The sequence below is a fragment of the Diabrotica virgifera genome, chromosome 1 (assembly GCF_917563875.1).
Source record: "Diabrotica virgifera virgifera chromosome 1, PGI_DIABVI_V3a".
Classification (NCBI taxonomy): Eukaryota; Metazoa; Arthropoda; class Insecta; order Coleoptera; family Chrysomelidae; genus Diabrotica; species Diabrotica virgifera.
Window position 1 is genome coordinate 53,393,793 of NC_065443.1, and position 12,108 is coordinate 53,405,900.

The 12,108-nt window shown below is 34.9% G+C and overlaps 1 protein-coding gene and 1 long non-coding RNA gene across 2 annotated transcripts in view; both read left to right on the top strand.

Moving 5' to 3' along the window:
* The window catches only part of LOC114324963 (venom serine carboxypeptidase), a 29,668-nt gene extending 20,434 nt beyond the window's left edge, over positions 1-9,234 (top strand). The window contains exon 3 of the mRNA XM_028272893.2: positions 8,593-9,234. Coding sequence (XP_028128694.1) covers positions 8,593-9,170 — 578 coding nt within the window. The 3' untranslated portion in view covers positions 9,171-9,234. The remainder of the gene's footprint in view (positions 1-8,592) is intronic.
* Positions 9,235-9,707: 473 nt separating this feature from the next.
* LOC126887859 (uncharacterized) lies at positions 9,708-10,806 on the top strand. The gene is made up of 2 exons (XR_007699253.1): positions 9,708-10,470; positions 10,675-10,806. It is a non-coding gene; the product is annotated as an uncharacterized LOC126887859 (long non-coding RNA).
* Positions 10,807-12,108: the final 1,302 nt, after the last annotated feature.

The following is a 12,108-nucleotide window of genomic DNA, read 5'->3' on the forward strand; positions in this document are numbered from 1 at the left end:
AGGCCAAACTGGTTTGTCCTGAAATAGGGTTTGGCCGGTAACATATATGTACATTGCTTAAAGAATTCTTATAACTGTTGCTCGAAGAATCCTTTGCGGTGTTTTGTACTTCTTCGTACGAAGGAAAACGATTACCTTTTAGCGCCTTTTGCAGTGATCCAAACATGTGAAAATCACGAGACGATGAATCTGTACTATAGGGGTGTATGCTCTAATATCCTCCATCTCTTTAGATCGACGAAATTAGATTTTTTTCATTACTTTGGCAACATGAGAACGATCATTGACTTGCTGAAAAAATGACACCCAGTGACTATTTATCTTGACCTTTTCGACTTAGTGCTTGACGGTCAAATAATATAAGATAATCATGGCACCTATATTCGTCGCCAGTAATTATTGTTGATAAAAGAAAGTTATTAGCCTTTTTCCGTATTCCATGAGATGTTGCAAAGTTAAACTAATGCGGAAACTTTTTTGGTCCTCTGGCGAAAGACGAGGAACCGAGGAAATACGTATTACAAATCTACTTTGGTAATACTAGCAGCCATCTGACATTCTTGTAACTAATAAAGTATTCTGGGGAGGTTAAAATATATCGTCAAGAAGTACCCGGTATCTACATTTCTATCAACAGCTACAAGCGAGTCTAGGCTTTACTGTACTTTGATATAGGTAAGACGTTTTCTGCTATTTTCATAGACGCCACCAAAAATGAATCCGACGTATTACTATCTATCAGCTGATATATCGAAAGTTGGGTCATAATTATTGTCGCTTGATCCAGCAGAAAACCATTCTACTAGATCAGAATCTGGGAGTTCTTCACCTAGTGCTTCTAACTGTCTTTGATTAACTGGACGGTGGCGATTCATATTGAACCTGAACCTAGAATCTAGAATTACATACCTGTTGGTATACCACCTTATTATGCCGGCTAGTATATGTCAAAACAAATTCTTCTTCTTCTTCACGTGCCATCTCCGCGACGGAGGTCGGCAATCATCATAGCTATTCGGATTTTAGAGACGGCTGCTCTGAAAAGTCCATTTGATGTACATCGGTACCATTCTCTCAGGTTGCGCAGCCGCGATATTATTTGTCTCTCTATGCTTCTTTTTCCTTGAATTTTTCCCTGCATAATCAATTATAGCAAGTTGTATCTCTCTCCACTTGTCCGATATTTTAATTTTCTGGGTTTGATGGTATTTAAGAATATGTATACATACACCGTTATTGAGCATCAACACCCTTCCGGTAGGGATCTATAGAGGAGTATAACTGAGCCGCAAGCCCTTATGCCTTGTCGTACCGCTCCCCCATAATAGATATGTTGAAAAAGTATGTATTCGTTACACAGTACTCGTTACTTACTAATACCGAAAGTAACGATTACTATACAGAGAGGCAAATCGTTACTTTGACTACTTTGATTACTCTGATTACTTCGTTACCTACTTCGTACTAATCGTATCAGAGCGAGTAACGACTATTGTATCTACTTTGATTACTTAGTACCAATCGTATCAGAGCGAGTAACGACTATTGTATGTAAAAACAGTACACTTGATTACTTTCTACCAATCGTATTCCAGCGAGTAACGGACGGGACCGGTATTTTACGAGTGTTATACAGTGAGTGTATCGAATATCGTTATCGGTATGAAGCGTTTTAAGCTCGTGACACACACGCAAACTTTAAGTACGCGGGTTTAAAGATATTAAACGCGGGCAGACTTAGGGATATTGTCGGTATTTTCAGTACCTACGTTTCATTAAAATGAACACTTACATTTTGCATTATATTTTAAAAAAAAATATCGTTTTATTTAAAAAAAAAAATTGTCCTAATAGACCGCCGTCGTTCATTTATTCGTTCATTTTTTGTAAGTGAGGTAAGCTGTCAAAATTATGATGTGAAATATATCACTTGTTTTTGATCTATTAAAATTTAATACAAGATAGGCCTATAAATAAGTAGGTTTACTCAAAAACAAATAATCTAAGATAATTTGGTATAATAGCATAAAATAGTTTTTTACGGTTTTCTAAAAACTTATAAAATGTAACTTGTCTCCTTTAAAAAATAAACGATTCAATTATTTATACGCAATTTGCTTAATTAGTTAAAACATAGGTGTAACTTTAACGCAATAAAATAACGGCTCGCGGCTCGTGGCTCGACGCAGTGATACGCGTACAGACTACGAGTAAAATTTCAAACTTGCTGGATCGACGGCGGACTTAATGTACGCGTACTTGCGGTGACACACGCTCGAAAAGGTCGTCGAGCCATAAGTTCGCGTACTTACTCGCGTGTGTGTCACCTCTTTTAAGGGTGTGAGTGTGAGGACTGAGAAATACGACTCTCGATATGATTACAGGTAATCAAATACAAAAGGAACAAAAGTAATCATTGTAATCAAATTATTTTTATGCCTTAAACAGATCGGTGAAAGTCGTTGTTATATCGGAATACCTATACCTACCTCAAGGGCGGATCCAGGGCCATGTGGGCCATGGCCCCCTCCGAGAATTAAAAAAAAGACATTTAAATATTTGCAGTTCAAATGTTTTTAGTTTCAAACACATATATATATTTACAAAAAACAGGGGATAAATATGTCTTCTGAACTAGAATTCAACAAAAGCAGTAACGGAAGCTTCAAGAATGACATAGGATGTTTTGAAAATCAAAATGTTATGAAATGTTATGTTTTGTAAATCAAAATCGTATGAATTTGCATATTCTGTACACAAAAAAAATAAAAAAAGAAATGAAGAGTTATACTTGGGCCACCAGCACTTAGAATAAAGTTGGTTGATACTTTAGCACATTCAAAAGGGATTGCTTTGCAAGTATTGCGTTTTATTTTTCTAATGAAAAATATAGTCACAATAAAGGGATGACAGCCCAAAGCCTTGTCACAAAACCTTTAACATTTTTCGCCAAACTCATGGGCAAAGACGGAGCCATACAAACCCATGAAAAAACATCATACCACAAAGAGTGCGTTCAGGTTGGGCGGGATTTTCTACAAAGTTATCTCAACCCGCAAAAGTCAGTCATTAACCAGATAGACTCTCACAGGTCTACACAGATACTAGAAAATAGAGAAAGACTACGACCAATAGTAGAGTCTATAGTGTTCTTAGGTCGACAAAATATTTCTCTAAGAGGCCATAGTGATGATGGTCTTCTGCTTCTGGACGAAGATGCTGGACCTAGCAATGAGGGGAATTGTTAAGATTTAAAATCGCATCAGGAAATAAGACTCCCAAACAACACATATCCACAACATCTTACCGAGCAACAAACATTAGTAGTACCAGTCAAAATCAATTGATAACATGTTGTGATGAGGAAATAATTGAACAAAGAATGAATTAGAGTCAAAGTGCACATTATTACTCTGCCGTATTTGATGAAACGACCGACATATCCCACATGGAACAGCTTTCTCTAAATTTGAGATACATACACAATAACAACATTCATGAAGAGTTTGTCAAGTTCATTGGCGCTTATGTGAACATAAAAATAATTAATGAAAATCAAGAAAGGAGGAAACAATGCCTGACAAGAGAAGCATTGGGAAAATAGTATTAAACGTGTTGAAAGAACTGCCTTGGATCCGAAGGAATGTGTAGGAATCGGTACTGACTTTAATAACTTTAAATTTTGAATGTCTTTATGGCACTGAAAAGTATGTGAAAAGTACCTTAAAACTCACCATTGTAACCCTAATTTTTAAAAATTACCTCCAGAACCTGGTACCCCTCCCCAAAAAAGTTCATGGCCCCTCCCGAAAATCGGTCCTGGATCCGCCCTTGACCTACCTACTGAGAAATACGATTCTCGATATGATTACCGGTACTCAATTACAAAAGTAATCATAGTAATCAAATTAACGAATACTGTAAATGATTACTTTATACAAAAGTAACGATTTGTAACGAATACTCGAAACTAACTATAATCAACATCACTACCCCATAATAGGCCGATCAGATACCAGCTTATTCCAAACAAAGTCGTAGATTCTCAGAGTGTTAGACTACGACGTTTTCCTTTTTATATTCACTAGATTTGTCGATCGAGCGTCTCAGACTGCTTGGCCAACTGACCGACGGTATTTAAGATTATCCATTTCTTCATCCATCTTTCCCAGAACCTCTTTGTTTGTGACATGTTCTGTCCACGAAATTTTCAGAATTCTTCTGTACACCCACAGCTCGAATCACTCCAGTTTTTTCGTTGATGCTGCGTTCAAGATACAAGCTTCCATTCCATAAAGCAGAGTCGAGAAAACTTAGCAACTAGCCAACCTAACTCTTAGCTCCAACTTCAAATCTCTTGTGCAGAGCACTTTTCTCGTTTTGTTAAAATTTTCTCTAGCCTTTTCTATTCTAATTTTGATTTCCTGGAAGTAATCACCTGTGGAGTTAATCGTTGTTCCAAGATATGCATATCGGTCTACTCGATCGACCTTGGTTCCGTTTATGAAGATATTCTCGTTATTTCTTTGAGTTTTTGATATTCTCATGAATTAATATACCATAATTTTTTACTTAAAAGAGTCAACAATATTCGTACATAAATAACAAGTAAATATTTATCACAAAAATGAATAATTTACTTATTGGCCTCAAAACCGAATTTTGTGGAAGCATTACGTCGGTAATTATTCTCCTTTTTTTTTTAATGCCCTCTTACAATCGGAGGTTGAATACTATCATCAATATTTTTATCTACGGCTGCTCTGAAGAGTTATTTCCTAAATTTTTCTCCTTCATTTATTCCTTCCTCCTCTTATCTTTCGCTCTTAAAGGGGTGATACACACGCGAGTAAGTACGCGAACTTATGGCTCGCGACCTTTTTCGCGCGTGTATCATCGCAAGTACGCGTACTTTAAGTCCGCCGAGTAAGTACGCTGTCGATCCAACAAGTTTGAAATCTTACTCGTAACCCGTACGTGTATCACTGCCACGAGCCACGAGCCTCGAGCCATCATGTTATTGCGTTTAAAGTTACACTTATATTTTCACTAATTAAGCAAATTGCCTAGAAATAATTAAATCGTTTATTGTTGAAAGGAGACAAGTTATATTTTATAAGTTTTGAAAAAACCGTAAAACACTATTTTAAGCTATACTAAATTATTTTGATTATTTGTTTTTGAGTAAACCTAATTATTTATAGGCTGTTTTATCCTCCTGATGAAAATATTACCATCTTATCTATGATATTTTGTTTGTTTATGCCTACCTTGTATTAAATTAAAATAGATCAAAAACAAGTGCTATACTTCACATCATAATTTTAACAGCTTACCACACTTATAAAAAATCAAATTATTCTTCTATTTAACAAAACCTGATCAAAAAATAATCAAACTCTACTAAAAAACATAAGATTAAAGCAAAATTAGGTACACAGAAAATAAAAAATTCAACCACGAGGACAGTTTCTAAATTTTTTGCTACCGACTGGCGAGCCGAGTAAGTCCGCGATCTTTAAACCCGCGTACTTATAGATTGCGTGTGTATCACGCGCATTAGCAAGCTTCTTATCAATCATAGCATTTCATATCGCTGTACCCTCATTACGTGTCCCAGATGTTGTAATTTTTTTTATTTTGATTATTTTTATCTATTATTTTGTACTATTTGACGAATGAATGAAGACCTTAGCAAAGAATATATTATACTCTCCTAGAAAAAGATTGTACCTATGGGACAGATGGTCACGTTTATTTGTCACTTCAAAATACTCGTTGATACTCGCAAAGAATATAATATTATATACTCTTCCTACAGGCAGGATTGTTGACCTGACGAGGGATGTTGAGGCCGCGGTGGTGAGGAGATCGCGCAAGCTCCGTAGTCGTTGTCAGGTCTATGCACCACTGGCGAAGCGTCCATGTAACCACTGTTACCACTGGTAATAGTTAAAAATCTTGCAAATAAATATTTTATGACTACTATGAAATAATTCCATTTATATTTTTTACCAACAGAAATATTTGTTAATAGTATCTACCTAATTCAGTAAATAGCCAACTACTAGACGCACGAAAATATTGGCGAGATAGGTGAATCCATTGCACGTTATTATGCTGTTACCAATTCTGGCAGTGGTAACGCAAGAGGAAGGAAGAACCTCGCAATCGCGTGGGTCTAAATAACTCGTTTCTGAAAATTTTGAAGAAGCGACGCCTCTAGACACGGCGCGCGGGCACGTTGTGTATGTCAGTATTGTAACCATTTTGAAGATTGGTAACGTTGCTTTAGTACCTATTACATATTACAGTGTGCGTGCATTTAAACATGGAAGTATGTTGCTGCGTATTGCGTAATTGATCAACTACTTGAAAAGTAATTCTCCTTGTATATATATTTTTTATATATATAATTTTGAAGAAAAAAAAATGAGATTATTGAAAATGGAAGAATTAAAATATAAACAATAGTTTTCAAAATCTGTTTTTTTTTCCTACTTCATTTTTCTATGTTAATTTTATGGTAGAATAATATATGTTTAGTTTGTTTCATATTTATTGTTATACCTGTTACATATACATAATTACATACATATCTATAATTTGGGAATAGTGATTTGTTTAACTTTATCCTACAGGATTGAAAACAAAAAATTATATTTGGGAGGTTCAAAATAATTTTTTTAAATAAGATTTTTTTACGTCTGGTTTTGGTAACACTTTAGAAAAAGTCACGCGTCGCCACTGCTATGCACCTACTCAGTGGGAATACAAAATCCTATGCTAAAACGTTACAGGGCAGTATTCTTCTCGGAGAGTATATATTGTTGACCTTAGGTTAGAGCTAAGAGTAGGAGCTCTGAGATGTTACGTGTTTTCGATACTAAAATAAGGACTTCACAGCTAGACACTGAAGCGAGAACACATAAATAAGCTATAGGTATTTGAACACCAAACAAGAAATACGAAAGTATTAGGAAAAATAGTCAAAGAATCTTCTTCTTCATGTACCATTTGCTTTCAGAAAGTTGGTTAGCATCATGGCTATTTTGAATAAAATTAAGATAGCTATGATTGTAACCAACGTTCTGAAAGACATATGGCATATGGTACATGAATAAAAAGTGTATTGACATGAAATACTTTCGTATTTTTTGCTTCAGTGTTTAGCTTTCAAGTCCATATTTTAGTATCGAAAACACGTTACTCAGAGCTCTTAAGTCGCGTTTACACGATGGCAATTGGCGAGACAATTGTCATTGGACAATTGTCATCACGTGGTTGCGGATTGTCGGAGGCCAGTCCAGTTGGAAGAGAAGATGTTTACACGGGGCCAACTATTGCCATGGCAGTAGACAGCTAAAACATGGCCGACTGCTCGTCATCTAGAGGGAACTGGCAAAAAACAAGACAGCACTACTGTCCTACACCGTTCACACGGCGCCAATTGTCGCGACAATTGAGATTTCGAGTGGTGGGGGGCTCACTGGGCGCAGCTTATTGTCCTCAGTCTACTCCCGGAGACAACTGAATTTTGGGCCAATTGTGAGGGCAGTTGGCAAGGCAATTGGCCTGAAGTGTTTACACGAAGAAAATAATTTCATGCCAGTCAGTTGTCTTCTGACAATTGTCTCGCCAATTGCCATCATGTAAACGCGATTTAAAGTCGGCACTGTGACTGTGACTGGCAACAGTCACAGTCGCTCGTCTGGGGTGCAACGTCCACTTTACATAAGAACCCACGGCCAATCATCGGAAGCTGCTTTGTGGATCCACAGAGTAGCGCTGCAAGTTGGTGCGTCTGGTTTGGCCCTAATACACTGAGCGTCAGAGAAAACGGACGGGCCACAAAATTGGCTAATTTTATGTCTCGAATTTTCTAAACCTCTTGTCTCATTTAAGTGATTTTTTAATATGTTATAGCCTTATTCTTTAACAATATTGCTGTAATAATATTGTTGCTAAATAGGTAAATTTTCATTGTATACTGGATGGACCAATCAAACTGTGTTTTTTCTCAAAGTTCGCAACACCCTGTGGAGTATTTTAGCATGTATGAAATACTAAAATTAAAACCCAACTATAGCCTCAGGTTTTCTTAACATTATGTTTTTTGATTCAATCGTTTAGGTTGGATAATAAGAAAGTTAGGTAATTTAACAACTAGCCATGTTCTTCATAAGTGCAGGGTGTTTCTAAATAAGAACGCAAACTGTAAGTGGTAATTCTGCATGAAAAAATAATGACCGTTTGCTTTATAAACATATGTCCGCAGATGTTTCGTTTCCGAGATACGGCATGTTACATTTTTTTCTTACAAACTGACGATTTATTTATTGCTCTAAAACCGGTTGAGATATACAAATGAAATTTTGTAGATTTTAATAGATAGTTGTTAATCATTTTTTGACATACAATTAGGGATTTTATATTCACCATTGGCGTGTATATGGGTCATATTACCCGTCATAGTACCGGTCATAGTACCGTAATAAATATTTTTTTCGCTTACTATTAAAAATCTTTATTATCAAAATTCTCGGCAATGAACTATTTATGCAGTAATTATTAACGTTATTATATTTTTAGGGATAAATGCCATTCAATCAAAAAATTATTCCTATGCGTATCATATTCAGGGGCTGATATGGGGTACCATTATAGGTGAAAGTTCGATAAATTGGTACAATTATATAGATGATAAAACATTTCACGAAGCCGCTGAAAATACACCACTTGATAAGTTTTTAAGAAAGCAAGAAGTAAGAAGGGCAATTCATGTTGGCAATACCAAGTTTGATGACACTAAGGTTTCTGAAAATCTCTTAATTGACATGATACAATCAGAAGCACAAAAAGTATCAGAGCTATTAAGTTATTATAGGGTCCTAATCTACAACGGACAATTAGATATTATGGTACCGTATCCGTTGACAGTGAATTATTTACAAAAACTAAAATTTAGTGGATCTGATATCTATAAGAAAGCAAAAAGAAGACAGTGGCGCGATGACAACAATAAAGACGTTGTTGCTGGATATGTTAAAACAGCTGGAAACTTAACGGAAATTATGGTGAGAAATGCAGGTCATATGGTTCCAACGGATCAACCGGAATGGGCATTACAGCTAATTAACAAATTTACAAGAAATAAACGATTTGATTAATATAACCTAAAATTGTACAATTGTTTTGGGCAATAAATATTTTATTCCTGTGCATTAATAGAAATTTTTATTTGTCCTACAGATGTAAACGCTAAATACACACACATCGATTTTTAACGGGCGATTATTATCGCCGTCCAAATTTCGATAACGAACCACATGCGAGAACGGGACATTTCACACACGCCGACCGCTTATCGGTGACGATAAAAAATATCGTTCAGCAGCCGGCCACTGCCACGGTATTCACCGGCACTATAGTCCAGGGTAATAAGGATTTTCTCGGGACACTCAAAGATCCAGGTAGCTGACTACTTTTTTAGTTATTGTAGACCTATAGGAAGAAAACCTACCTGTTTCCTACATAGCGTTCGCGTCCGTTTTTTAATTATTAACAATTTAGTGCAAAAATCGCGATATTTTCGATTTTTTGCACTCCATTCAAAAACTAAATAGTTGACATAAAATTACAAAATTCAGTTTATTAGAACATTGAGAAACCTTCAAAATGCCGATTTTTCTTAGAACTTTCCCAGATAGCATGTAAACTTGTGGCAAGTTTGATTCTTCTTTGATTTTAAATTGCTGCGTCAAATATGACGATGCAAGGTTGTGTCAAGTTTGCTGCAATATTGTTATGACAAAGATGATGATTCAAGTTTGTAGCAACTTTGCTGCAAGCGTACAGTTGCAAAGCCACGTACGTCACGCGTGCCATCTATTTGGTTGACTTACAACTTACACGTTACGGTCGGTTCGGTTCGGTTTCGTTCGTTACCCTGACTTGCCCTGACTGATGTCATGCCCACGAAAACGAGAGTGTTGCCACTGGTGGTAAATTTCCCTTTCTGCGAGAATTTTCAACATAAAAGGGAAAAAGTTAACTTATAAGGGAATCTTTGCTCCAGTCCAAATTGTAAAATATTTATAAAAATCAAAATATTTGAAAATAATTCAACATATTTTCACAGATTTTTTAAATAGGAGCATAGGAGGGAATTTTATCATAAAAGTGGGAATTTTTAAGGTACGTTGAGGGAAAAAGCTTACTCGACAGCTGGCAACACGGGAAAAGTAACCTGCCATTGCCATCCTGCCAAGCAGCGGTGATAATTTGTGGTTAGGTATATCGTATCCTATCCTATGTTGATATTTTTCTTTGATTTTTTTACATTTACCGTACAATTCACCGAGACTTACTTTAATTACTAAGCTGAAGCTTGTTTTCTTCAGTTTTTCATAGACCCACCTGCTTGTGGTGATTAGGATTAGGTATTCTTTTGGCTTTGGTGAAATTGAGGTAATTTTTTTTGTTTTTTGTAGCGTCTAACTGTATTTACATACATACTGTCTAAAATAAACATATTATAATATATTATTTATAAATAAGTTTTAGGTTTTATTGTAAAATTGTTACTTTAACATGTTTTTATCTCTTTTAATAGCAAATATTAATTCTGTTCACACAGCAAGACTTTATAACAATTTATTTTATTTGTTTCAGAGCTGAGAAAAAACTGAGCATCGGAATCTGAAGCTAGCGCTAGCGGGTTTAATGTAAGTTCCAATAAATAATTTTAGACAATAGATTGTATTTTAGTTGAGTGATTACTGAATAAATAGTTATATAAAATGGTATTGTATTTTTTATTCACATTGTTTTATTCAAATTGTGGCTAGTATGTCAAAACAAACCTTAAGCAAGTTTATATCAAGTTTGAAAAAACAAACTTCATGCAACAAAACAAAAACAAACCTTCAGCAAGTTTATTATATCAAGTTTGAAAAAACAAACTTCATGCAAGTTGGTCACACACCAACTAGCAAGTTTGATTTAAACTTGCTGCAAGCTTGCAAAGTTGCCATGGCAAACCTGCAGCAAGCTTTCATATTTGATGTATCAAACTTCTTGCAAGTTTGAAACAAGTTTATATTGCTATCTGGGTTAGTGTTTCAACCAAAGTTGGATATTGGGGTACTTAACAAACCATCGAAATTTGGTGTCGTTGCAGATGCGGTCGTAGCATTTGCGATCACGGCCATTATCGTTGCATTTGCGGTCATACAAAAATATGTTGATTTTAACGTTGCATGTGCGGTCATTGCCTAATAAACAAATCATATTTTTACCTTTTTCTACCACTATCACATGAATAATTCTATAACCAAATTTTTGTAAGATTTAAATATTATTTACCATAGACGTTGATAAGAGGAGAAAATGCTTACTAATAATTTTATTAAGGCAAAAAGCATTTTGATATAAAAAAACTTTCTTCTTTTGAGAGTTTAGTGAGATTATGTGCACTAATTAAAAAAAAATGAAGATAGTTGATTTAATAAACCTTAGTGTCACATAAATAAAATATTAGCGAATTGTTGATTATTTCTATATAAATTGGCTACCTTACTGTTTGTGTCAAATGTTAAAAAGTATTAAAAATTTAAAAATGGGAGTTCCTTCCCTAAGATTGTTTCATGTCTTTTTATATTTAATGTGTATTAGTTAAGTACAAACATTTAAAAAAATCCTTCACATTTTGTCCAGGCTTAGGATTGGCTATGATGAATCATAGGCATGTTTAATTTTTTTTTGTTTTTTATTTTTTTTTAGCTTTTTTATCAATTTTTTCTGTTTTTTTTTGTTTTTTTTTTATTTTAATGTTTTTTTTTTAGTGAAATTTTTGAATATTTGCCACGGACACCAAAAATGATTTTATATCACAAGAGCGCTGCAATAGTTCTGTTGCACTATTTATCCTATTATCCAGTTGAATATACATTTTCTTTCGTTTCTTATTTTCTAGGTTTAAGTCCATTCTATTTAATATGTAATCGAAATATTCTGCTTCTTTTCTTAAATTTTTTATGAGAATGTATTTGTTTGGATGAGGTTTTTTAACATTCTGTTTAACCGGTTGTTCCATCCTTCCACGGC